The following is a 27,060-nucleotide window of genomic DNA, read 5'->3' as shown; positions in this document are numbered from 1 at the left end:
ACTCAGTGAATTCCCTTACACCACTTTTTATACACTAATCATCTTTGAAAATATTTATGCCTGGTCACAGGCAAGTTTTACTCTTTGGAGATTGTTTTAAATCAAGATTTGCAAACATAAAACTGTCATCATTCTGTTCTGGAGTAAACTCATCTTTAAAAGATGGGTTCTTAAGAACTGGAATCATTGTCTGTAGCACTGTGAATTCATAGTGAAAACAGTCTTGAGGGGTTGTTTTCCAAACAATTTTATTTCTGGACCTGAAACTTTGTGCTGTTACAAATGGTACTGCTACGAACATTTTCTGAAAGCACTTTTTTATTTTGTTTTCCCCATTAGACTGTGAGCTCCAGGGAATGTCTTTTGCCTCTTTTTGTATCTACACTGCTTAGCACAGTGTCTGGCACATAGGTGCTTAATAAATGTTTATTGACTGACTCCTCGGGAGTTGTGTACCCAGTGCTTTAAAGATAGTAAGTGGCATATACGCATTCAGTGTTCCATTTGATTGGTTCCTGAATACTTCAGAAGACCAACTGTTTATTTGATGATAAACAGAGTTGGAAATACACGTGAATTTCCTTTCCTTTTGAATAGCTAGAGATGGTGCCTTATTCGGGGATCTGAAAAAAATATAATCACAATGCGGTTTATCCGAAGAAACAAAAGATTGTTCTGTTTGCACATAATGTTTCAGAAACGCATTCTTAGCTTAAATCGCAGAGAAAGGAGATACAAGGTATCTTTGGCTCACATAGACCTCATCCTCTGGCCCAGCCCGGGTCCCCGCCCCCCTCACATCGCTATATGATTGGCTGAGAGAGAGGGTATCCAAAAGCGGCCTTGCTATTGGCTTATTTACCGAGGTAGGACGGTTACCATGGAGACCAAGGCTACGGCAACCGGGAGAAGCCAAATCTTGTAGGCGTTGGTGACTCGTGCAGCGCAGGCCTCCACCCAGGGCTCCCAAAGCCGAGGCCAGCCTAGGGGAGCACTACGGCGGCCATGGCCCTCTATGATCTGTACTCGCACCCGGCGGAGATCATCTACCGCGCGGGGCTGTGCTCCAAGGCCGCCATTTTCCTGCTGCTGGCCACCAGCCTCACCTACATCCCGCCGCTGCTCGTGGCCTTCCGGAGTCAAGGTGAGCCCGGCCCAGCCTGAGGCCGGCCCCGGGGGTGCAACCCCCGCCCCAGCCCGAGGCCGTCCAGATGTTCCCCGCAACCCCCAGACCCAGCCCGTCCAGACGCCCCCCCAACCTCCAGACCCAGCCCATCCAGATGCCCCCCTCCAACCCCTAGACCCAGCCCGTCCAGGAGCCCCCCCCAACCCCAGACCCAGCCCGTCCAGATGCACCCCCTCCAACTCCCAGACCCAGCCCGTCCAGACGCCCCCCCAACCCCCAGACCCAGCCCGTGCAGATGCCCCTCCCAGATCCAAGCCGTCCAGATGCCCTCTTCGGTGTGCCTCCCAACCCCACCCAGACCTAAGTGGTCCAGAAGCCCCCACCGCAGACTGAGGCAGTCCACACACCTACCTTCATGTTGTGGCCCTCCCAAACTTCATCCACTGCCCTCTGTACCCCAGAATCAAGGGGCTATCATGGTGTCCCCAGAACCCCGGGATGCAACACTTAGCCTTGTCCTCCTAGTGTGTCCACACACATCCTTTGGCTGCCCTCTAGCCCTATACCCTGGTGAAATGACAGACATTCATTCTAATCTCTGAGATGAGATAACCCCAAATGAAGCACATGTTTTAAATTAGGAGCCACCAGAGGACAGGGACACTGTTCTTTTGTCTTTATATTCTCATCACTGAGAGCAGTGCTTAGCCCATAGGACTAGGTGCTTTATAAATGCCTGTTGCCTGGCCTACCAACTTTATGCACCATCCCATTTGGTGTAGATATCTTGTCCCCCAGAATTAAGAACACGTGCAGGGTTGCAGAAGAACTTCTTTTATGCAACCTGCACCATTCACCCAAGAATCTGACTTTTTTCCCTACCCATCTCCTCTACTTCCCATTTTCCAGAATTTTTTTTATACACATTCATACACACACACACATACAGGATGTGTATCAATCAATAAACATTTATTAAGTGCCTACTATGTGCCAGGCATATACTGGGGATACAAAAAGGGGCAAAAGACAGTGCCTGGCCTCAAAAAGCTGTGAACAAACATGCAAACATATGAGTACACCTTCATTTTGGACTTATTTCATACATGTTATATGTACAGGTATGCATATAAATTTATATGTATAGATAGCATATCATAATTGTAACATGTATGTGAATATGTGTGTATGTGTACATATGAATACATATAGCAAGAGCACATTTACAATTAGAAAGCAGGAAAGAGAAAGCATTTTTATACTTACAGACCGACATACTTATTGCCCTGCAGACTTAGGCTTCGTTATAGTCAAGCAATACCCATTTATTAAGAGCCCACTACGTACCAGGTACTCCCTCCACACTTGACCTCTTTCATTCTCTTCTTTATGCCTCCATGAATTCCCCATGGATTTGGAAACTGCCCTTGTCATCTCCCAAACTTGGCTCCCCAAGCTAGGACCACTAACCTTCCTCTTGGCCTTCCCTCATTGCTCGTTTCTTCTCCCAGCTCCTGTTCTCAGTCCTCTTCACATCTCCCCGCATCTTGTGTCTGCTCTCATCTGCCATTATAGCTTCCTTGGCCCCCATATCTGCGTCTTGGTGTTAAACACGCCCTGGGCTCAGGACTTTGTTTTCCATGCCTTGGTTCTGACTTCCATATTATGTCTAGGTTTTTGGTTGAAGCGTAGCAGCTATGAGGAGCAGCCAACAGTCCGGTACCAACATGAGGTTCTGTTTGTGGCTCTGTTGGGCTCCTCCTCCTCTGGAGAGTATCTAGCCTGGAGCACATTCCCCACTTTTAACCGGTTACAAGGGGATAATCTTCGGGTGCCAGTGGTGTCGGTAAGTGGCTCCTGTGCTCCTCCTAAAGCAGAATTTGCTGTTGACAGTTTGTTGGTCATTTCCCAATAAATAACCTCCCATAATACCTTCCCATAGAAAAAAAAAATCAGATAAGCTAAACCATCTAATATGATTGCCATGGACCAAAATAAAATGTGATTTTTCCACTCTTATAGTATACCATTTCTTAACAGAAAGGAAGAGTATTTCAGCTCTCCCCTCCCCACAAAAGTCCATTGGATGTGACCTGAATTCTTTTGCTTTTCAGTGTTGACTTCATTTACTCAATGTATTCCGGTATATATTGTTCCTTTGGTTTTGCTTTTTTCACTGTACATGAGTTCATACAAATCTTCCACATGTCTCTGAATTCTCCCTATTTGTCATTTGTGATGGAGAGATAAGATTATATTACAATAATAGCAGCAGAGTTAAAAAGGTCCTCAGAGGTCACCCAGTCCAGCCATCTCATTTCACAGATAGAGAATGTGGGTCCCAGAGAGGTTCCTTATTTGCTGAAGGTCACAACAGGAAAAAGTGGCACCTCCAGGACTCAAACTTGGGTCCTCTGACTCCAAATTGAGCACTCTCCCCACCATGCCATGCTCTTCTTCTGTTCATACTCTACTCTCTGTTGAGGCATTTCCAGTCATCAGGTGTATAGCTTGTTTCTAGTTTCTTGCCATTACAAATTCTTGCTGTGACAGCTATGACTGTTTTAGTACAAATGGGAACATTATTTCTGTCATTGACCTCCCTGGAATATAGGCCCAGTGGTGGGATTTCTGGCTCAAAGGGTTTGAGCAGTTTAGTAAATTTTGTAACATATTCCCAAATTATTTTCCAGAATGGTTGGATCAATTCATAGCTCCACCAACAGTGAGTTAATATGCCTGGTTTCCCATAGCTCTCTACCAACATTTGTTTTTTCCATCTTTTACCATTTTTGCCCAGTTTGATGAGTGGGAAATGGCACATACCTTAGAATTATTTTCATTTGCAGTTAGCAATTGCAAATAAGGCAAAAAAAGAAAATAGAGTTATTAACATTAAAAACAAAGAGGTCAAGATATTATTTGCAGTTAACATGATAGGGTGCTTAGAAAATCCAAATGTTGGGGCAGCTAGGTGGCCCAGTGGATAGAGCATTGGCCCTGAAGTCAGGAGGACCTGAGTTCAAATCCGGCCTCAGACCAAAACACTTAATACTTACTAGCTGTGTGACCCTGGGCAAGTCACTTAAGCCCAATTGCCTAAAAAAAAAAAAAGGCCAAAGGTTTCTACCAAAAATTCATAGTGACAATAAATGAGTTGGGGAAGGTCATAGAATGCAAGATTAGTTCACCAAAATCATTTGCATCTTATTTGCTAGCAAAAGAGATCAAGAACCCCATCTACCATAGTAACGAATATTCCCAAATATTTGGGAATCAACCTACCTAGAAATATTCATGGTCTATGTAATGACAACTGTAAAATTATAATGACTGGGCAGCTAGGTGGCGCAGTGGATAGAGCACCAGCCCTGGATTCAGGAGGATCTGAGTTCAAATGTGGCCTCAGCCACGTAACACTTATTAGCTGTGTGACCCTGGACAAGTCACTTAACCCCATTGCCCAGCCCAAAAAAAAAAAGAAAGAAAAAAATTATAGGGACTGAAATAAAGAAAGATCTAAATAATAAGAGGGACGGTGTTCACGGATGTATAAGTTAATATAGTGAAAATGGCAGTACACCTGAGCTTAACTTAAATACTTAATATAGTACCAATCAAAATACCAAGGTTTAAATACAACCGGACAAAATAATATTGAAATATGTCTAGAAAAATAAAGAGGCAGGACTATATAGGAGCACTATTTAAAATGCTTATAAATGCGGTCTTGTACTCCTAGACTTGGGGCAGCTAGGTGGTGCAGTGGATAGAGCACCAGGCCTAGAGTCAGGAAGACTGGTCTTCTTGAGTTCAAATTTAGCTTCAGACACTTACTAGCTGTGTGACCCTGGGCAAGTCACTTAATCTTGTTTGCCTCAGTTTCTTCATCTATAAAATGAGCTAGAGAAGGAAATGGCAAACCTCTACAGTATCTTTGCCAAGAAAACCCCAAGTGGGGTCATGAAGAGTTAGACAGACAGAAAAATGACTGAACAACAACTCCCAGACTTACTACAAAGCAGCCATCCAAATTATCTGGCGCTGGGTCAAAAGCAGAATGAGGCACAAGAAAAAGAAGAATAAACCCAGACATCGAACTGAATGTATACAAAAGGTTAAAACTTTTATAGAAGATAAAAACCCCAGAAAAGGATTTATGATTTAGGACAGCTAGGTGGCACACTGGATAGAGCACCAGCCCTGGATTCAAGAGGACCTGAGTTCAGATGCGGCCCAGACACGTAACACTAACTAGCTGTGAGACCCTGGGCAAGTCACTTACCCCCATTGCCTAGCCAAAAACAAACAAACAAACAAAAAAGAGAATTTATGATTTAATAAAGGAACATGGGGAAACTGAATACCAATTGGGTAGGAAATTAATTTAGTCCCACATCTCACATCATTTACATTAGTGAATTCCAGCTGAATGATAGACCTCCATTACATTGTGAGCTTCTAGAAAGCAAGTACTGCTTTTTGCTTTTCTTAGTACAGTGGCAGACACATAGTAGGCCCTTAATAAATGCTTCTTGACTTGACTTGAGTAGACTTAAATGTTAAAAAAAATTAAAGTAAGAAAATGAAATGCTTATCTCACTCGTGGTGGAAAGATATCTTTTTATTAAATAAGAATAATTAGGGACAAAATAAGTATATTTGGTTAAACTAAAATTAAAAATTTTCTGCACAACAAAAAAGAAAGTAACAACTTGAAAAAAAATAACAGATTTGTTGAAACACTTCTAGCAAACGTGACCAGTAAAAACCTGTATGAAACCTATCGAACCTGGCCTAACCCAAAGAATAGTCATAAATGGTTTGGAGTCAGTTTGGAAAGAGGTCTCTAATGGATTGAGTATACAGGGATTTTGTGCTTGGCTTTGTGTTGTTTGTGACTTTGCTAATTTGCAGGTGACACAGTCATTTAATCAACAAGCATTTACTAAGCGCCTGCTGTATGCCAGGAACTGTGCTAGGCACAGGGAATAATACAAAGACAATGAAAGAAATGATCCCAACTCTCAAGGAGCTTCTATGTTAACGGGGGAGACAATAAAGACATGTACAAATGGGAGGGTTTGATGTGAGGAGATCTTGGATGAGGAACTCCCTCTACCGAGGCTGGGGGGAGAGGAAACAAGGTAGTTTGAGAGGTTCAGGACAGACTTGATGTAGAAAATGGTGTTTACATTGGGTCATGGAGGAAGAGGGATCCTGTGAGGCGGAGCTTTCCAGGCATGAAGAACAAGCATTGAAATGCTGGGGATGCCGACACATACAGAAGTATAGGCAGAATTAGTGTAGCAAGAATGAATACGTCAGTTACATACAAGTGAGTTTGGCAGAGAGGGTACCAGGAGTTGGGGCGATCAAGAAAGGCTCTCTGGAGAACCTGTACCAGTGGTTTTGAGAATTGGTGCTTTATGATCATCTTTAAGATTCTGCGATGCTACAGACACCCTTAATTCATGGCTTTTTTCATTATGTCCCTTAAAATTCTTGACTGTTTGCTCCTGTAAGTTTTGTTCTATATTCTATTAAATCTATCTGATTTTAGGAAGTACCTTTTTGCACTTTAGTTTAGCTCTAAATAAGAATAGGAGCTAGACTTGTGATTTCACTGGTTTAGGAAATTCCCTAGTAAGGAAACACAGGTTGTGTGGTCAAGCTAAACACATGAACACATTGGCCATTTCTGAACATGTATATTTCATTCCATATGTCTGGTCTTGTCTCTGTCAAGATATGGCAGTTCTTGTTTCCTTGTAGTAATAATAGCTGGCACATGGTATAGGGCTTTAAGGTTTGGCAAAGTGCTTTACAGGTGGTAACTCATTTGGTCCTCACACCAGTGCTGTGAGGTGGATGCTTTTATACCCGTTTTACAGATGAGGAAATTTGGGCCCAAGGAAGTGAAGGGACCTGCCCAAGTTCACCCAGGCTTTATCAAGAATAAGAGAAGAGACAAGCGTAGAGCCAAGGTCCTCTACCTCTCACTAGTCTCCATTAGCTTCTTCGTTGATTCTCTAAAGTTTTCTGAAAAAACCAACAAGTCATCTACAAAAAGGAATAATTTTGCCCTCCTTTTTGCCAATGCCTATTCCCATAATTTATTTTTCCAATAATATTGCTATAGTGTACATTTCTAGTATTTTGTCAAATCATAGTGGAGACAGGGGGCATCCTTACTAATTTAGTCCTGCTGTTATTTGGGAATATTCCATTGTTTCTCAGGTGCAGATAAATGCTAGCCCTTGGCTTAAGATAAGTTCTTTTAATCATACTCAGAAAAGACAATCCACACCTATATTTTTTTGTGTGTATTTTTAATACAAAATACATCTTAAGAATGCATCAATTAATATAATTATATTGTTTTTGTTATTTACGTGATTAATTATACCATTTGTGTTCTTAATGTTGAACTAGTCTTGAGCATCCCTAGTGTGAATCCAGCTTGGTCATAATGAATAATACAGACATATTTTTATATGTTCTTTATGATTTTTTACATTTTCATGTCACTGTCCATTAGTGATGTTAGTCTATACCTTCTTTCTTCACTTTATCCCTCCTTGGTTTAAGCATTGGAATCATACGTCCTAATATAAGTAGTTTCAAAGAGCATTTCTTCCTCCATTTTGGAGAATAATTTATGTAGCATAGGGATTAATTATTCCTTAAATATTTGATGGTTCTTATTGTTGGAATTTTTTCTTTTGGAAATTCATTTATTGCTTCTTTGATTTTTCTTTGTGAGATGAATTTGTATTAGAATATCTATTCTCTATTTTATTAAATATTTTATATTTTGTAGATATTAAACCATTTCATTTAAATTTTCTTCTAGAGTTTTTGTGCCATGGGTTTTCCACAGACTAAAAGGGAGATATTGGAATATGGAACTGGTAGAACCCATAGACTAATAAGGAATGAGTGATGGAACAAAAGAATCTACAAATAAACTAATGGGGATTAGTGGAGACATCATGGTATAGTGGAAAGAGCAGTGATTTGGAGTTGGAGAATCTGTGATGAGTGAGAGAGGAGTAAGTGTGGACAAAGGTGAAGATGAGTGGAAGACATTTAGCTCATTGGGAAAGCAGATATAATTCAATAGTGAGTTCTGACATGGCTGTTTCAAAACATGTGCAGGAGTACAGAAGACCAAAATTAATCCTAATCTACTTCTCACCTATAATTTAATTTGGTTTTGCCTAATTAGTATAACTATGCAGTAATTATACTGTGCATTTATATAAAGGATTTAGTCTTTTTTTTCTTTTTCTTTTTTGTTTTTGCTAGGCAATGGGGTTAAGTGACTTGCCCAGAGTCACATAGCTAGTAAGTGTTACCTGTCTGAGGCCGGATTTGAACTCAGGTCCTCCTGAATCCAGGGCGGGTGCTCTATCCACTGCGCCACCTAGCTGCCCCTCTTTTTTTTTTCTAACTGCTTTACCTACATTTTTTCATTTAATAGTCACAAAAGCCTGAGGAAGTAAGTAAGGCAAATAGAAAATCCTCATTTTATACAGATGAAATCAGAGAGAAGTCAAGAATTTCACAGATGGATGAGACCTTAGAAGTCATCTAGTCTAATCCATACCTGAACAAGAATCTTTTTTCCCCACTTAAAAAGTATTTTATTTTTTCCAATTACATGTAAAGATAGTTTTCAACTTTCACTTTTATAAGATTTTGAGTTCCAAAATTTTTTCTCCTTCCCTCCCTCCTCCCCAAGACAGCAAGCAATTTAATGTAGGCTATATACATACAATCATAGTAAACGTATTTCCACATTTGTCATGTTGTGAAAGAAGAATCAGAACAAAAGGGAAAAACCAAGAGAAAGAAAAAACCAAAACAAAAAAAAAAGCAAATAGTATGCTTCAATCTCTATTCAGACTCCATAGTTCTTTTTTGGATGTGGATAGCATTTTCCATCATGAGGCCTTTGGAGATGTCTTAGATCCTTGCATTGCTAAGAAAAGCTAAGTCTGTCAACATTAGTCATCACACAATGTGGCTGTTACTGTGTACGACATTCTTTTGGTTCTGCTCACTTCACTCAACATCAGTCCATATAAGTCTTTCCAGGTTTACCTGAAGTCCACATGCTCATCATTTCTTATAGCACAATAGTATTCCATTACATTCATAGACCACCACTTGTTCAGCCGTTCCCAAGATCTGCTTCATTTCTGACCTGGCCTAGTTCACACCTTCTTAGACAGCCTGGTGGCCCCCTCCAGATTGGTGCCAGACACACAATAGGCTTTAGCCCTAGTTGTGGCTTAGAACGCCTGAGCTCCAAAGATCCACCAACCTCCGCCTCCCCCTTCACAGTGATTACAGGCATGCACCACCACACTCAGCCCAGCGTGAACATCTCTGGGCTCTTCAGGCTGACATATGGCTGCTCTCAAAGCCTTTCATCATCTGGGTTCCCAGTAGTACTTGCTGTTGTTTAGGCATTTTTCAGTCCTGGCCAACTCTCCATGACCCCATTTGGGGTTTTCTTGGCAAAGATACTGGAGGAGTTTGCTGTTTCCTTCTTCACCTCATTTTACAGATGAGGAAACTGAAGCAAACAGGGTGCAGGATTTGCCCAGTTACACAGCTTATAAACTGGCTGGATTTGAACTGAAGTGTTCCTGCCTCCAGGCCCAGCACTGTAGCTCCTGAACCACCTAGCTGTCCCTAGAGTGCTTAAAGTTCACTGAAATGCTCAGATATCTGTTTCAAAAATGATTTTTGCTATACATTTACTATTGAGTACCAGTATACATAATTATATTTTTGTGTAACTTTATATAACTTTGTTTACATTTAAATTAATTTCAATATTCAAAATATCATAACTTTTTAGTCATTCTCTCTATCCATCATGATTCTTTGTTAATTTATTCTCATTCCCTTTTCCTCTTATGTGGTGGTAGTTAATTTTTATTTTTTGGTCTGCCTTTTTTTTTGTTTGTTTGTTTGTTTTTGTTTTTGGCTAGGCAATTGGGTTAAGTGACTTGCCTAGGGTCACACAGCTAGTAAGTGTTATGTGTCTGAGGCCGGATTTGAACTCAGTTGTTCCTGAATCCAGGGCCGCTGCTCTATCCACTGAGCCACCTACCTGCCGCCTGGTCTGCCTTTTTTAAAAAATGTTTTGCATTGATTTATATGCAAATTATTTCCCAGTCTCAGAAAGTTCCATGACAATTCCATCCTCAAAGAATGAGTTACCTGTTTCTCAACAACTTTACCAGCATTGAGATTCCTTTTAATTATTTTTGCCACACTCACATTTTTACTAACATGCCTCACTCTCTCTCTTTTTTTTTAACCTGAGAAATTAGTATTTTGAACCCAATTATAAAACCTGGCACTTGAACTTCAAGGGCTCTTGGGTGCCTCTGATCATTCCAGGTGTTCTGCTCTTCCCATTGAAATCATTTTGTATTTATTTACCTTCATACAGATTGTATTTTCCTAATAGAATGTAAGCTTCCTTAAGGGCAGAGACTATTTCTAGCATTTATCACAGTGTCTTGCTCATAATAGTTGCTTAACAAATTCTTATTGAGTTGAATTGAATTGAATTCCTGTTAAATTTCATCCCACTAGAATCAACTGATTTGTTGATAAAAAATGCTAGCTACTAAAAATCTTGAATAGCACAAGGCAGTAAGCTTGGGTTCCTGGACATTTTACTTGAGACCTTTCAGGCTGACATCAAACTGTTAATGATTGTTCTTTGGGTCTGACTATTCTGTAGATTCTGAGTCCATCCAAGTCTGCTATCAACTAGCCCACATACCACCATCTTGTACACATGAACAATCTGTACTGTTGCATTTCCCTGATCTAGCCATCTGATAACTCTTGTTTAAAAAAAAAAGTTAATCTAGTATGGCTTGTCCCTGATAAAGCCAATTTAACCATGTGAGCTTATTTATTCTTATTGATATCTTTTTTTTTTACTTCACTTTCATTTGTTTTGAATATATCCCATCCCCCAAGTAATGAGGTATCTCTGAAGGTAGCAATGAATAAAAAAGAAAGAAAGAAAATGGCAGTGTGTTAAAGCTAGCCAATTCCTCTTGCACCAAGTCTAAAAACATATGCAGTGTTCCAGATCTCCAGGAAGGGAGGCAGTACCTTTTTCTCAATCTTTCTCCAGGACCAAGAAGGGTCTTTGTAATTGTGTAGCATTTCATTTGGGTGTCATTCTTGCGCTTTCCATTTACATTGTTGCAGTCATTGTGTAAAATGTGTTCTTCATTCCACTTACTTCATTCTTCGTCAGTTCATGGCTTCCCATGCTTCTCTTCTTCATATTCATTGTATCTTCTGGGGCAGTAATATTCCGTTTTATTCCTATGCCAAAATTTGCTTAGCCATTCTCTAATTGATGGGCACACTTCATTTACACTGCTGCTGTAAAAAAGTTATGTTGCTGGCACTTTGTGATCACCATTTCCTTTTATCAATGTTCCCTAACTTTCCTCTAATAATAAAATCAAAAATTTTGCCAGGAATAGAAATCAAGTTCACTGGCCTATAGCTTGCAGGCTCAAATTCCAGTAATATTTGTCCTTCAGTCCTGAGGCATCTATTCCATTCTCAATGATCTTTCAAAGAACACTCTGTTTCAGCTTAGCCATTTTTGTTGTGTTCAGTCTAATGATTATTGCCTTTGGAAGTGAAAACAAAAGTTAAATACGAGTTAAGCAGCTCTGTCTTGTGTCTTTTGTCAATTATCTTCATTCTTTTCCTGCTTTGATTTTCCTCTTTTCCCCAGTATAGCGTATAAAAATTATATTTTTTTCCCTCACAGTTAGGTTTCTTTCCTAGCTGATTCTGAGCATAAATATTACTGACACTGTTCTAACAAAACTGTTGCCATTTTTTCATTACTTAGAGCTGCTTCTTCCTTCTGTACCTGTCTTTTAAAATTTTGATTTGATCTATGAATGCTCTGTTCATCCACATCAATCTCTTTAGAGAGCTGTATTTATATCCCTCATGAGAATTTTTTCTCTTTGTGTCTTCAAAATTTCCTTCTTGAAAGCTTCCCATCTCTTCTGGACTGACTTTCTCTGTAGAGTTTAATTCATAGTATCCAATTTTTCCTTTCTCTGAGACCTTTGCAATCTGCCCTTCAAAAATGAAATGTTCATGCCTAGCTTTTGTCTTCTTCTGTTATCACAGATTCCAATAGAAGAGACCACTTGTCCCCCAAGGTTCCAGTCACTTCTATTTCAGCGGCCAATTTCTCCCATTAGTGAGATTAGGTCCATTATAGCAATTAGTCTTGTTGGTTACTCTACCATAGAAGGATAAAATTATTATTTATTTATTTGTCATTTTCATCATTTACTTCCATAAGATTTTGAGCTTCAAATTTTCTCCCCCTTTCTCCCCTTTCACTACCCCAAGATGATATGCAATCTGATATAGGCTCTACATACATATTCATATTAAACATGTTTTCACATTGGTCATGCTGTAAAGAAAAATTAGGACCAATGGGAAGAACCATGAGAAAGAAAAAAACAAAAAAAAAGACAGCAAATAGTATGTTTTGATCTGCATTCAGACTCCAGGGTTCTTTTTCTGGATGTGGATAATACTTTCCATCATGAATCTTTTGGAGGGATAAAATTATTAAGATAAGCTAGGAAGTTTTTAGCTTCTCTGCTTTTGGCAGAGAAAGACCTTTCCCAGGAGACCCGGGAAATTGAAGGCAATCTTTAAGCATTGATCATGAGCTAAGCCCAGAGGGGAAGTGCTAGGGGTAGAAAGAAAGGCAAAAACTAGTCATTGTTCTCAGGAATTCACAGTCTACTGGGAGAGAGAACATGAAATAATTATATGCAAACGATATATACAGGATAAATTTGGAATAGTTTTAGGGGACAGGGACTAAGATTTAAAAAAAAAGACTGGGAAAGGCATTTTGCCAAAGCTGTGACTTTAGCTGAGGCTTGAAGGAAGCTGGGGAAGCTTAGAGGTGGGGATGAGGAGGGAGAGAGAACCAGGCATGGAGAACAGCCAATGTAAATGTTTAGGACGTGAAGAGTCAGGTTCTAGGACCAGCAAGGAGGACAGGGTCGTGGGATCAAAGCATATGTGGGAGAGAGTAAGGTATGAGAAGATGGGATCAGGTTGTGAAGGGCTTTGAAATCCAAACAGGATTTGATATCTGATCTTGGAGGGAATAGGGAACCACTGGAGATTATTGAATTGGAGGATGACATGGTCAGACTAACCAAACTCTTCAGGAATATCAATTTGACTGCTTAGTGGAGGATGAATTTGACTGGGGTGGGACTTGAGGCCGGAAGATCAACCAGCAGGCTGTTGTAATAGTGCAGGAATGAGATGATGAGGGCCTGCACCAGGGTGGTGGAGTGTCGGTGGAGGGGGGGCATATGTAAGAGACAGAAATGACGAGACTTGACAGGTGATAGATATGGGGTATGAGAGAGAGGGAGGAGTCAAGGAAAACACCTAGTTGCCAGCCTGGGAGACTGGGAGGATGGTGGGTGGTAGGTGGCACCCTCAGTGGTAATAAGGAAAATGAGAGGAGGGGAGGCTTTGGAGGAAAAAAATGGGTTTAGTTTGGGACATGTTGAGTTTATGTCTCTGAAACATTTAGTTTGAGATATCCAATGGGCATATGGAGATGTGAGACAGGTCAGGAGAGAAACTGAGGCTAGATCAATAGATCTGAGAATTATCTACATAAGAGATGATAATTGAATCCATGACAGCTGATGAGATCACCAAGTGAAATAGTATAGAGAAAGAAGAGAGAGGGCCTGGGGGGACACCAACAGTCATAGGGCATGACGTAGATGTAGATCCAACAAAGGAGACTTGAGAAGGAGCAGTCCCATGGGTAGGAGTACCGGGAGAGAGCAGTGTCATGAAAATCTAGAGAGAATAAAGTATCAAGAAGAAGGTGATGGGTAGTGTTAAAGATAAGTCTCCTTTCACTGCTATTTCTTGCCTCTGAACTATTTTCTGAACTCTTCATCTCTCTCTTCTTTCTGTACAGGCAGTCTGTAGTGTACTCTAGTTACAATGTGTGTTGCTCCTTTATCTTCATCTACCTGGATTTTCTCACAAGTAAAACTTTTTTTTTAAAGGCAGTTGGGGTTAAGTGACTTGCCCAAGGTCACACAGCTAGAATCAAGGTTTTGGTCTGAGGGCTAGTGCTCTATCCACTGCGCCACCTAGCTGTCCCCTACAAGTACAACTTCTTAACACATCCTGTATTCAGCCTCCTCCCTCCACCTCCCACCTCTTTACTTATCCTATTGCTTTTAAATAAATAACCCTCTCAGAACCACTTTAGTCTCACACCACTAAGTCTCAGTGATGTTCCAAGGGATCAATTTTGTCTGCTTGCGCTAGATCTTTGAGTCACCTTGATTATTAAAAATACATGGTGCATTTGTGCATTGATAACTGAGGCTTTGACGTTTCTGACCTGAGTTCTTAAATTTTGACTTCTGTGAACTTAACAGCATCTCTGCTGATGTACTTTCTTCCCTGTAACTATTCTCTGTGGTGTCAGCTTGCTGGATATATATGGGTGTTTTCCTCCCTCTCTGTTTTTCATTTTAAGGCCCTTTTGATCACAATTGCAAAATTCCAGTCAAATACATTCATCCCAGCCCTTAATTGCTACCCTTGTCCTTGGCTAAGAGTCTGTCGTTCCCGTATTTTCCAGACGTCTAAATCCCATTCTCATCCACTGTCTTCTTGACCAGCTGTTCATTTCCCAAATCATCTGTAGCTCTGGTGTTTGATCAGCAGTGCCAATGAAAACACCACCTGTGCCCCTCAGGTCTGCAAATCCTTGCCCAGAACTTGATAATCTCTAGCCATGCTTTCTAGATTCCTTCTGATGGTATTATTTGTGTGCATATGAATCATCAGGATTGGGTAGCAGTCATCAAGATTGACTAGTCTTGGGAGATCTCAGCCAGGCCTTGTGTTCATGATCCAGGAGAACAGCAGACTAGACTCTCCTGATGCCTCAAAGGAAGGCGTCACCAGCCACTACTGCTTACCTCTTTTGCCATCTGACCCCTCCAGGCTTATCTCTTACCTGCTGTCAAGTTGGAAATGTCAACTTTCTGACTTTATTCTCCCAAATTAGGGTCTTGTCAGTGCTCTTGAGATAATGGCAGCAAGTCAGACAGCTGCAATTTTAAGCCTACAGATGCTTCAGAAGCTCTTCAATGGCATGCTTAATTTACAGCAAAACTGCAAAAAAAAAATTATGAAGAATTGTCATGGGAAACATATTAATTGGCCATGAAACAGAGATTCAGTAAAACTCTGAGAATTTAGCTTCCTCTCTTTTAAAATTTGGTAAATAGTTTAGTATGCCCCCCTCTCTCCCAGGCTTTTCTGAATATTTCAGTCCAAGAATTCAGGTCAGAAAGTGTTTATTGAGTTTTACTTGCTGTGTGCAAGGCATGCTGCTCCATTCTTATAATATAAAGGCAAGACAAAAACCAGTCCGTGTCCAGAAGAAATGTACATGGGGGCAGGGGGCATTGCATAAGCTTGGAAAGGGGGAATCCAGCATGCATGTAGATAAGCAAATATATGATCATTTGAGGAGAAGAGCAGTGACACCCTGGGGGAACAGAAGCACAGAGGCTTGTCCTGTGGGGTCCACCAGTCCCCCTCCCCTCTCCATGGGGGTACACAATGTGTCCGCAGCAAAGGCCGGTCTGAGACACAATGCAATGGGACAAGCTGGAATAACATGGATGTTAATGACATTATTCATAAGGAAATGCATTCTTTTGGTCATCCTCAGAAGGCTGGTCACTCCCCTGGAGGGCAGCTGTTACCAGTTGCTTAGAGGGTTCCCCCTTCAATGCACTTATTTTTTCTGCTTGTTACTGTGCTGATACAAGTGTTTGTGTGTGCAGGTGTGTACATGCACTAGGGCCTTTTTCTATAGTGAATTCACTGTTCACAGACTTATTAATGTTTGGTACCAAACCTCAAAGGTTGTTGGTAAGCATTTGCAAGCAGGGCCAGGACTTTCCATCACAACAGGGACACCAAATCAAAGCTTTATTCTCTTCTGTTCTGTGCTTCTTTCCAGGCCTGTGTCCAAGATTAATTTATGTCTTCTCACCACATGTAACCCATCTCGATAAATGGCCTGCTTCCCCTTGTCTTGTTTCTGGAAGGCATAGTGCAGGGTTAAAGAAGCAGATGGTGGTTTGCTTGTAAGGAGTTAAACAATTTCCTCCAGAACTTGGCTACACGTCTAGTATAGAGGAAAGAACAGTGACAGGAGCTGGGAGATTCAAATCCTAGTCCCAACTCTGTTTCAAACCAACTATGACTTTGGTAAAGTCACTCCACCTAACTCTTCCTCAGTTTCCTCTTATGTAAAATGAGGAAATTGGACTAATTTATTACTAAGGCCCTTTCATGTCTGAAAAAAATCTCTGCGTCCTGGAGCCAAATCTGGGTTCTAGTTTCAGCTCAGACCTTTTCCTTATGGTGTGACCATGGGCAAGTTTTCTAACCTCTCCACACTTCAGTTTTGTCATCTGTAAATGGGCATGATAGTGTCTCTATATGTTTCACACAGGATCAAATGTTATGTTAGAATCAAATGAGAGAATGGATATGAAGGCACTTGTTAGGCCATGTTTTGGTGCTTAGAGTTTTGTTCTTCTTCCACCACATAAAGCAATTTCTTATTCAAAGAAAGATGCAAACTAGATTTTTCTGAGTACCCTGAAACACAAATTACCTATTGGAGTTAAGGATTCATGCCCCCGACACCCTGCCATATAGCCTTTCTATATTTGTCTTTCCAGCTATTACACTTTGGTTTGAACCAGTTGGAACTGAAACTTTAATCAATTTCCTACACTCTGGTGTAAAACTTTTTTTTTGTTTTTTAATAACAGTGATAAATTAGAGAGACAGTGGACTCCCCAGGTAAAGGTTTGAGTCCAGCTCCGTGATTGGCCACTCATAGGAGGAGCTGCATCTATGCATCACACAGAAATATCCTGATTATCCTGATTTATTTGGTGCATGTCTGCCAGTGGTGTGAGCTGGGTTCTGTCCAAATCAAGTCTCTGTCCTCAAAGGACTTAGTACATAAGAGTCCCACACCGCTTAACGCTGCCTTTTTGGTGGCACTGACAGCTCTGTAGGGCCACTTCAGAAATCTAGCTATCATCCTCCTTTTGTTAGCTCTTTTGACTGTTGCTAGTTCTTGGTTACTAGGAGGCAGTATTTTTGGTGGATACTGTAGCCAATATACTTTATGTACTTTTTGTGTTTTGATATAGGAAAAAGTACAACTTGATTCTGTTTTCTCATGGGGCGCTGGGGATAGAGGTGGTGAGTAGAGGGACCAAAGTGGATTTTGGACATATCTGGGTACATATGTTTGTGATTCTTTTTAAGGGGATTAAGGGCTGGATTGTAATGTCTTCCAGGCCAGAGAAGAAGACAGGAACTATGACGGGAAAGTGGACGTGTTACATTTCAAATTAGAGCTTCCACTGAAGCCTACTGAGCATGTCCTTGGGGTCCAGCTTATTCTGACCTTTTCTTACCAGCTGACTGTAAGTGACTTTCTTATGAAGCCTTTGCCTTGGGAAGGGAAGGGAAAGTCTTTAGGGAATCCCATTCCTGCTGCATTTCCTACTTCAGCCCCACCCTCTATAGAGCAAGGAAAAAGAATGTCTATGGTTGGGGGGACCAGGGCCTCCCTCCTTGGGACCTTGGCTGTTCTGAGCCTCTTTTCTGGCCTAGTTTGGGCTTTAATGAACTTGTCCCATTTGGTTCTGTAGACCAGAGCTTCTTAAACCATGGGTCTAGACCCCATATGGGCAACAGTGAAAGGTTTCTGAATACACAATGGCCAAGAATTAATTCAGAATCAAATGCATAATGAATCCAAGGTGTTTCTAGCAGTGCTTGCCCAGTTGCATTGCACAACTTCACTGCAGCCTGCTTCTGAACACACAGCACGCACACTCAGCGGCTAACAAACCCTGCCAAAAACGGGGTCGTCTGAGCTGGGAGCATTCATTGGCCAGGTGCTTCTGTAGGAAGAGGAACAGAGCAGCCGTGGTCACTGGCTTCTAGAACTGGAGCCCTTGAAGATTTGGCCCAACTTAGTTGTCTCTCATCAATCCTTCTTTCAGAGGATGTCAAGATTTGTGATGCAGAGCATGGCTTTTCTCCAGTCATCCTTCCCTATCCCAGGTGCCCAAGTGTCTGTGAATGGAGACCTGAGGCTGCAACAGAGGCAGCCTTTGAAATATCGTGGGCTAGATAACAGATACAATGTAAGCACTTTCTCTTTCTTTCGGAGTTCTGCTGCCTTTATTAGTTACTGTTTATTGAGAAAATGAATGCTGCAGATACTTTCCTTTGGGTGATGGGGGGGGGCAGCCTGGAATACTCACCAGCAATTGCCGTGTATAGAATGACTAGACAAGGGGTGGGGGGTGCAGCGGGATACCTATGCACTGAAAAGGGTACTGTAAAAACTGGGTGCATTCAGAGTGATGCTGAAATGGTGAAGAGGAATTCTAGCTAACACAGGTCAGGAAGGACAAGTGCAGGGAGGCTGTATGGGCACCTTAAGCCGGGCAGCACTGACACTGGATGTGGAGAAACTCTAGGTCATTGTGGACCACAAGCAGAAATATGGGTGAACAGCATCTAATCATTGCATTTAAAAAGCTCAGTTGTCACAGGACTGATGTAACGTGACATGGCAGTAAAGTCAAGCGATCCTTTCCCCGCCCAGCATGGTATCGTCTGCCTGTGGAAGACAGTGTAGCACAGTGGCCTGGGCATCAACAGACCAGCCTTCTAATCTTGTGCCGCCCCTGGCTGCTTGTGTAACCTTAGGCAAGTGTTATCTTCCATCTAGCCTGCAGGGTTTTTTTAAATTTGCATTTACCTTTAGTAGAAAAGAATTTTCCAGTTTGAAAATAGGAAAAAGCAAATACTCTCAAGAGTATTCTAAGCAACAATCTCTCATGGCTGCCTCAACTTCCCTCAAAATGATGCCCTCCCCCTTCCCTACCCTTTGTGTACTCTGGGCCCTGGAGGGTGTTGGGCAGTGAGGTGTTACAGGTACTGGCTGGGGGGAAGTCAGGGTGTACACTCAGCCTGAAAACAACTCTGGGAGGTGAGATGGGGGAACCCTCCCATGGGAGAGAGACAGCCTCATAAACCATGCAAGGCCTGTTCCAGGCCTAGTCACCAGCACTGTGGGCTGTACATTCTGAATCTTTAAAATGAGGGGATCAGACAAGATACTTTTTGAGGTCCTTGCCAGCTCAAAAATTCTATGTCCAATTATTAGAAAGTTTTGATCTTTTCATTTTAAAGGTGATATGAAGAAATTGAGAAGTGTCCAGGGAAGAGCAAGAAAAATGAGCCAGGCTGTGGGAAATAAATATAATAAGAAAAGTTAAAGAATTGATTTTGTTTAGAGAGGCATTAGAAGGGGCAGCTAGATGGCGCAGTGGATACAGCACTGGCCCTGGAGTCAGGAGGACCTGAGTTCACATCCAGTCACAGACCAGACCCTTGACACTTACTAGCTGTGTGACCCTGGGCAAGTCACTTAACCTCAATTGCCTCGCCCCCTTCCCCCCCCAAAAAAAAGGAAATAAAGAAAAGAAAAGATAGAGAGGCATTACAGGAAGTAAGATGGATCAGTGGGTAGGTTACTGAGGTTAGAGTCAGAAAAACTTGACCTTCTCTCCTACCTTACTCAATTTCTAGCCTGGGCAAGGCACCCTCTCTGGGCCTTACTTTCTCTATCTGCAAAAAGACAGAATTGGACTTGTTGATTTCTAAGGCTCCTTGCAGCTAAAAAATCTGTGATCCCACGATTTAAAGTAGATCAGTAGAGCAGGTGATCAGTTTTTTTCTTGTCTCCGGAAAGAAAAGACTGAAAGAAAGGGGGTGTAAATGATAGTAAGAGTTCACTTAAAAAGCTTCTTGACAGTTAGCATAATTAAATTCCCTAATAGGCCATGATGGGCCATTGTAGAATCTCCATCATTGGAGGCCTTCCAAAATAGGGTGGCCAGACACATGCTGTGAGAGAGTGTTCAGTCATATGACTCCTGACCCCTTTCAGTTCAAGGGTTCCATGTTTCTTCCAGAATGAAGAAACCTCAGCCAGGGAGTTTTGCTTTCTCGGTAGATTTCATCCTTAGAATATGCAGTAAGAATGAAGAGAAAGAAGGTCCTCAGCCTACCACACATAGTGAGCTATATATTAGACATCATTGTTGCACATCGACCAGGAGCCACTCTCTGTCACTTAAAGCCTAGAGAAGGAGAAGGGAAAAGGGGAGGAGGTTGGGACAAAGACTGGCACTCATATTTATATTACCTGTTGTATCACAGGTATCAGTGATCAATGGGACAAGCATTTTTGCAAGTGACTATAGATTCAAGAAAATTGTTGCTGCATACCATGAAAGGAATGGTGAGTCATGAGTGTCATTCCAGGGTTTTGGAAAGGTCTGGCACCCTTCAGAGGGGTTTGTTCACAGGTCAAGAAGAAAATGACAGTGTGGATTCTGGTGGAAATGAGTATAGGGCAGCTGGAGGGGGCAGGCCCAGAGAACACAAATGAGGCACTTGTTTTCCTCCCCTATCTCTTCTTCCTAGCCTGATCTCTGAGTTGTCACCACAGCTCCAAGATCAATGGCTCACTTGAGTTCATGATCATAAGTCCCTACATCTATTTGATTACTAACTTTAAGTGTTTTTATTCATTTAACAAGCAATTCTCTGCCACCTGCTACGTTAGAGGCACTGTGTTAGATATGGAGGATGATACAAAGTGAATAGGAGGTGTTTCCTGCTCTAAAGGAGTTTAGTCAGTCAGTTAATCAGCATTTATTAAGTACTTACACTGTGCTAAGCACTTGGGGTCCAAAGAAAGGCAAAAAAACCCCCAAAACAAAACCAGTTCCTGCCCTCTGGGAACTTACATTTTAGTAGAGGAAACAACATGTGTGTGTATATAGTTATATATACATGTATATATTGATACACATGTTTATGTATTTGTATATATTTATACATTTATACGTACACATATGTAGTATAAATGGAGAAAATGAAAGGTAATCTGAAAAGACAGAGCACTTAGCTGAGGGGCCTGGCTGACAGAAAAAGATGGGATTTGAGCTGAGCCTTAAAGGAATCCAGGGAAACAGGCATAGGTCAAGAGGAAGAGCACTCTAGGCATGAGGAAGGGCCTGTGCAAATGCTCGGTGTGGGGAGATAAAAGATAGGATATAAAAAGCAGCAGGTAGGTCAGTATTGCTGAACTGTCGAGTGGATAGAAAGGAGCAGAGTATGAACCAATGAGAAAACCAGGAAAGAGTCAGGTGGTGAAGGGGTCCAGACACATCTACAGCTGGAATACAAGACCAGAATGTTTTGAGTACATAAGAAAGTAATGTAAGGTCGCCTTCCATTGGCGCAGTGTGTATCTCGGATGTGTTTGCCTTTCTTGGTATTCCCGGTACTTTGCACACATAGTGGGGGCTTAACAAATGCTTCTTGACTTACTGACTGACTGATAAAACACTACAGGAGTTCAAAAGAGGGACACATCATTTTGGGAGTACCAGGGAAGACTTTAAGAAGGAACTGGTGAGCATTCTCTTGAAGGACGGATAAGATTTCCACAGAAAAAAGTTCAGGGGTTTTGGTTCTAAGCACAGGGAACAGCAGGAGAGGGAAAATCAGGAGATATAATTAGGGAGAGGTACATAATTCAATTTGGCAAGAATATATATATATGTAGAGTATATGGAGGGGGATCGTGTAAGCAAAGACTGGAAAGGTTGGATAGGCAGTGAGGGGCAATGGAAGGCTTTTGATCAGGGGTGTGTGATATGTGCTGGGCCGTGTATGAGGCAGATTAACATGGCAATCCTTTCACATAGTGGGCACTTAATCAAGTGTATTGAATAAAAGTGAGGGGAGAGATGGGAGGCTATTGAAGTAATCTAAGTAAGGTAATGAGGTCCTGAACTAGGGCGATGTCAACAGGGATGACCATGAAATATTGTATCAAGGTAGAATAAACAAGCTGTGAGGGTTGCTTGGATCAGAGGGCGAAGGGAGGGAGTAGCAGATGAAGACCAGGGAGAGATTAGGCAGGCTCAAGTGACTAGGAGAGACTGGGAGTGCCAGCAAGAGAGGGGGGAACTTGAGGAGAAGCAGCAAATGTGGAGGTGGGCAGTGGGAATCAAGACTTCAGTGGACACTGAGCATTCTGAATTCATCCTAGAAACTTTATATGAAATAAAGGAAGGAAATAGGATCTACTCTTTGTATTTCACAGATGGATAAAGGGAGCATAAGATACATACCCAGGGTCTTCTAGTATTAATAGCATTAATGGAATAATGTAAAACCTCTCCACTATGGCAGGCCTTCAAGATGTTGTCATTAGTTATAGAGGATGGCTCGTGGGACCATTCCTTTTTGTTTAGCTCAGCACATGGAGCCTTACTGAGGGGCTGATGTTTTTTCCAGTGGTGTTTCTGCTGTTACCATGGCTTCCAGACACAGCAAGCATTACACACAGACATGGAGTGAAGTCCTCTATGAGAACGGATTTGGGCTTTGGGGGATATTCCATTTTAAAGAATGTCTTCCTGGTATCATTGCAGTAACCACGTTCTTGGCTGATCCCAACCCTATTTGGCTGGTGGGAAGGGCTGCAGAAGCACCATTTATAGTTAATGCTGTCATTCGATATCCTGTCGAGGTCATTTCATATCCTTTGATGGTTACCTGATGAGATAACAGTGGTCAGCAGTGACCATGACTTTCTATTTTGATAATAAAGGAAAGGAAGAAATACCTAAGTTATATTAAGTGGGGGCAGATGCTCAAAATGTTGGAATCCTGTTGAGCTGCATGTTTTTATAGTCCCGGTAAAATAACTTGGTTTCTACCAACTTTTCCCTAAGGGGAGGAAAAAAAAACTTAATTTCCTCATTTTTTTCCCCCTTAGCAGTTAGTTTTTCAGGCCGGAATCATCCATATTTATATCTTGACCATCCCTTTCTTACCCTTTTTAATAAGGATATTTGAAACATTTTGGCTATTTCCTGTTGGAACAAAGCCTTAGCTCCCTGTTATTGATGCGTGACAATTGATGGTTCCTTAACAGTTGGTACCTATATGCCAGGTTTCTGGGAGGCAATCAAGTTTGCCTGGATCCAGTACATCAGTATTCTGCTTGTCTTCCTTTGGATATTTGAAAAAATCAAGATGTTTGTGTTTCAGAACCAAGTGGTGACCACAATTCCTGTGAGATCAATGACCCCAGTGGAAAATTATAAGGAGCACTTATCTTAAGAAGCAGCCTCTCTAAAAATGACTGGGTGCAGCCATGCTTACCTCACTGTCAGCTTTAGAAAACTGTCTGTGCATGGTCCCTTTTTGGAAGGAGCTCTGCCACCATTTTGTAGTAGTCACAGATATGAGGAAGAACATAGCACTTTGATATCTTGGAAAGTGTTCCATCTTTGATGACTCAAAGATGTTTTCTCTTTGTATCTGGAGGCTACACATTATGCATTTTTCCCTGTCCCAAACCCTTTATCACCATAAAGCTGTCCTGTGATAGGCATGCAAATCATCGACACTCATTTTCTTGTATACATATGCCATTTAGAACTTTAACTTTTAACTAGAAGTAGATGTCTAGATGTATGTAAGAGATTTGGGGACAGGAATGGCACCTACCTGCCCTTGGTTCAGCAAGCAGCTAAGTGCCTCTTATCGGCTAGTCTGACCACACTTTTATTCATGTCCTCTCTGTTCACTGTTCTGTCTCTCTTTGAAACTCGGGATTGAAGACAGATACTTTGGCCCATTCTATTCCGAATCCATAAGATGTTGCTGTGGGGACTGGTATTTTGACGACTGCTTCTTTTCTTTCCAGCTGATAATACAGCTTGCATACTGACTGACCACCACCTGTCTTCTCTGGCCTCCTATGAGAGGGTCTGATCTCAATTGAATTTAATGAAACATTTTTTTTAAGGCTTGCTCAGCACAAGGCACTGGGTACAAAGACAAAATACAACACAGCCCTTGCTTTCAAGGAACTTGATCTAACTGGAGAAGGACAAATACACAAATAACTGTGATTCAAGGGAGAATATGATAAGTGCATAGGAGAAGTCCAGGCAATGTGCTATGAGAAATTGGAGGAGGCAGAGAGAAGGGAAGCTTACCTGAAGAAGATAGATTCTGAGTTGGGCCTAGAAGGAAGAGACTCTTGGAGGTGTGGGATTTCAGGGGGATCTTGAGAGCACAGACAGGAACACAGAATAGGGCAGAACAAGAAAACAGAACAACATAGTAGAGTGGAAGGAGGGCTGGGTGGGAGTCAAAGACCTGGGTTCAAATCTAGACTCAACTAATCACTTAATCTCTCTGTGCCTCAGTTTCCTCACTGGTAAATGTGTCTCTGAGGAGAAGGCTGGGTATTTTTTAGTTGTGAGTTTATAATCCTGTGAACCTCAGTCAAGGAGAAGCTGTTACCAGATGCAGGCGCTCTCTGGAATGTAGATCCCGCTTCTCGATGATACAGTAAAAGACAGAAGAGTCATTGTTGTCGGCTCTGGTCGCCCATTGCCCAATGACAAGAGAAAAAACGAACTTTCCCTTCAACATGTTGGCATGGAAACAGACGAGGAGGGAGACTGGGTTGTTGGGCTGGCTGCTGCCCAGTCATCCTGAGGAGAACAGGCAGACGCTTCGAAGGGTAAAGAAGTTTGCCTTGTGGCATTGACGAGATGGTTGGAGCTGGAAAGACATCCTCCACTTGTAATTGATGCCCCCACTGTTCCTGAGGCCCCTGCTTCGAAGTGCCGCCTGTTCAATGCTTGGTACTTTATGGGAAAGGCTAAGGGCTCTCATTTCAGAAGCCGTCTTTTCAGGATTCTGACCTGGCCAACATGGCAGTCTGGGGAAACAAAGCTGTTTCCATTCATTCAAGCACAGAAATGCCTGACCAACTTTATTAATGTTGGAAATTTGTTCTTTTCTTCTTTCTTTCAACATCTAGGAATGTAAAAATGCCCGAATAGATTTTCTTGACATGCAATCTAAAAATAACTTCTGGGATTCAAACCAAATAAGAAAAAAAGGCAATAAGACATTGGGAGAGGAGGGGGAGAGAGGAGTGACGTATTATGAACCTTACTTAAAATTTTGTTAAATACATTTAATGCAAAATTTGTATATATAAAGAACTATGTAAAATTCCTTAATTTTGTATCTTTATGAATAAAATGTTCAAAATATACATGTCAAGACTTGTGGAATATTTTTTTTCTGCGGTCTTAAGTTCTGTGTAAGCTTCCTTTGTTAAGGCATTCATTTGTCAGAGCCCATGAAGTTCATGCATTGGCTCTGTAACAGAGTCAGTCAGGTACAACCCCAAACAAACATGGGAGTTTTCAGCTAAATCCCACTTGATGGCCTGTTCTAGCCACAGCCTGGAAAATTACAACTTTGTTTTGGAAGCGTTCATTATTTAAAGACAGGAAGAACTCTGGTTCTGAAACATGGTAGACTTACAGAGTTGAGAGGGGGGGAAATTAAATTGACTTCAAAAACTGGGTCTCCACAGATTTAAGGCGGCTGCTTGATAATTTAGGAGAAACTAAACCAACCAACCTGATTTTGTTTAAATTACCTCCACAATTCAGAGGCATAGGTTCTGATCAAATTTACCTAAGCAGTTGCCTTCTTCTTAAGGCATCTATTAAGTACTTTCTGGTTACAAGTACTTTACATACTTTATTTCATTTGTCCTTCACAACATCCTTTGTGAGGTAGGTAATATAAACATGAACCCCTCTATTTTCAGGCTAGGGGAAGTGTCTTGCCCTAAGTCATAAGCTAGTCAGTAGTACAGTGGGTGGGATCCCAGTGTCTGCATCTCTGGCTCTTCCACTAATTATAGCATCCTGCCTTCAACTTTGGCTGTGGCATAGTCCTAAAAGTAGTGGGAGAGGAAATGATTTCTTCTTACAAGAAACTCAAATTCTGCATCCTAGTAAGGGAGGGGGGGCCTGCCCTTTTATTCACGGGGAAAGGAATTTCTCTGATTCCACCAAATACAAGGATGCATTTGGCACCTAGTTGCATTAAGCATTGTGCTAAGAAATGTGGGGTGGTGCGGGTAAGACACAGTTCTTGGCACACTTGGAGCATGTGCCAGAGTGAGAGGTCAGTGACTGAGCTGACCCCTTCAGCAGGAGCACCCAGGTGCTAGGTAGCTCCCTTCATCCTTCCTTGCCTCGGCTAGCCTTGTTCTACCGGAAGATGCCTTTTGGGGACCAATCATGTTTGGTTTCCTGTTTTGTTTGCCCATTTTTTTCCCTCAAGAAATGAGGGAAGAAGCCTAGACAGGGTGAAGGGGGAGGGGATAGGAATCGCAAACAAGATTTTTCTTTTTTTTTTTTTTTGCTTGAACCGTTTGTTCTGTTTTGAAGTGTGGATTTGGATTTGGAAGGTAGCTAGTATTCCGGGTCACCTTGGCTCAGGGCTTTGCAATGACTGCTTTGGGTTCCTATTTCATTCACAAGGGCCTTTTGTGCTCTCCAGCTGACTTCATAACCTTTCCACAGCTCTCCCTTCCCTTGCTTAGTCCAAGGTGTGTGTGGGGGTGATCGTGCTCCCCCATACCCACCTGGTTCTCCCAGAGAATGGTAAAAGAGAACAATCCCTTTCACAAAATAGGCACTCAGTATACTTGCTGAATGAATGGAGAAGTGTCTGGAACAGGGAGACGGCCTATTGAGCACTATATTTGGACTGAAAGATCTGGATTCAAATACTAC

General features: G+C 41.7%; 1 protein-coding gene across 2 annotated transcripts; it reads left to right on the top strand.

Moving 5' to 3' along the window:
• The first annotated feature begins 887 nt into the window (after nt 1–887).
• On the top strand, nt 888–25,517 carry TMEM231 (transmembrane protein 231). Of its 2 annotated transcripts, XM_020963667.2 has the most exons (7): nt 890–1,144; nt 2,800–2,972; nt 17,626–17,754; nt 18,340–18,483; nt 20,573–20,654; nt 22,864–22,969; nt 23,377–25,517. In XM_020963667.2, the coding sequence occupies exons 1-7, from the start codon at nt 1,006–1,008 to the stop codon at nt 23,555–23,557; spliced, it is 954 nt and encodes a 317-aa protein (XP_020819326.1). In that variant the 5' UTR covers nt 890–1,005; the 3' UTR covers nt 23,558–25,517. The 2 variants fall into 2 exon arrangements, with proteins under 2 accessions (XP_078005486.1, XP_020819326.1); XM_078149360.1 differs by lacking the exon at nt 2,800–2,972 and having other exon boundaries at nt 888–1,144.
• Nucleotides 25,518–27,060: the final 1,543 nt, after the last annotated feature.

This window comes from Phascolarctos cinereus, unplaced genomic scaffold (genome assembly GCF_003287225.1).
Source record: "Phascolarctos cinereus isolate Bilbo 61053 unplaced genomic scaffold, phaCin_HiC Scaffold_2;HRSCAF=192, whole genome shotgun sequence".
Lineage (NCBI taxonomy): Eukaryota > Metazoa > Chordata > Mammalia > Diprotodontia > Phascolarctidae > Phascolarctos > Phascolarctos cinereus.
Note: the sequence above shows the minus strand (reverse complement) of the source record. Positions and strands in the feature narration are given on the sequence as shown.

Excerpts from the sequence above, each read along its gene's own strand:
- TMEM231 (XM_020963667.2), top strand. The coding sequence starts at position 1,006 with ATGGCCCTCTATGATCTGTACTCGCACCCGGCGGAGATCATCTACCGC. Across the intron at positions 18,484-20,572 it reads GGCTAGATAACAGATACAAT|GTATCAGTGATCAATGGGAC; the intron begins GTAAGCACTTTC and ends GTTGTATCACAG. Across the intron at positions 22,970-23,376 it reads TATCCTGTCGAGGTCATTTC|CTATATGCCAGGTTTCTGGG; the intron begins ATATCCTTTGAT and ends AACAGTTGGTAC.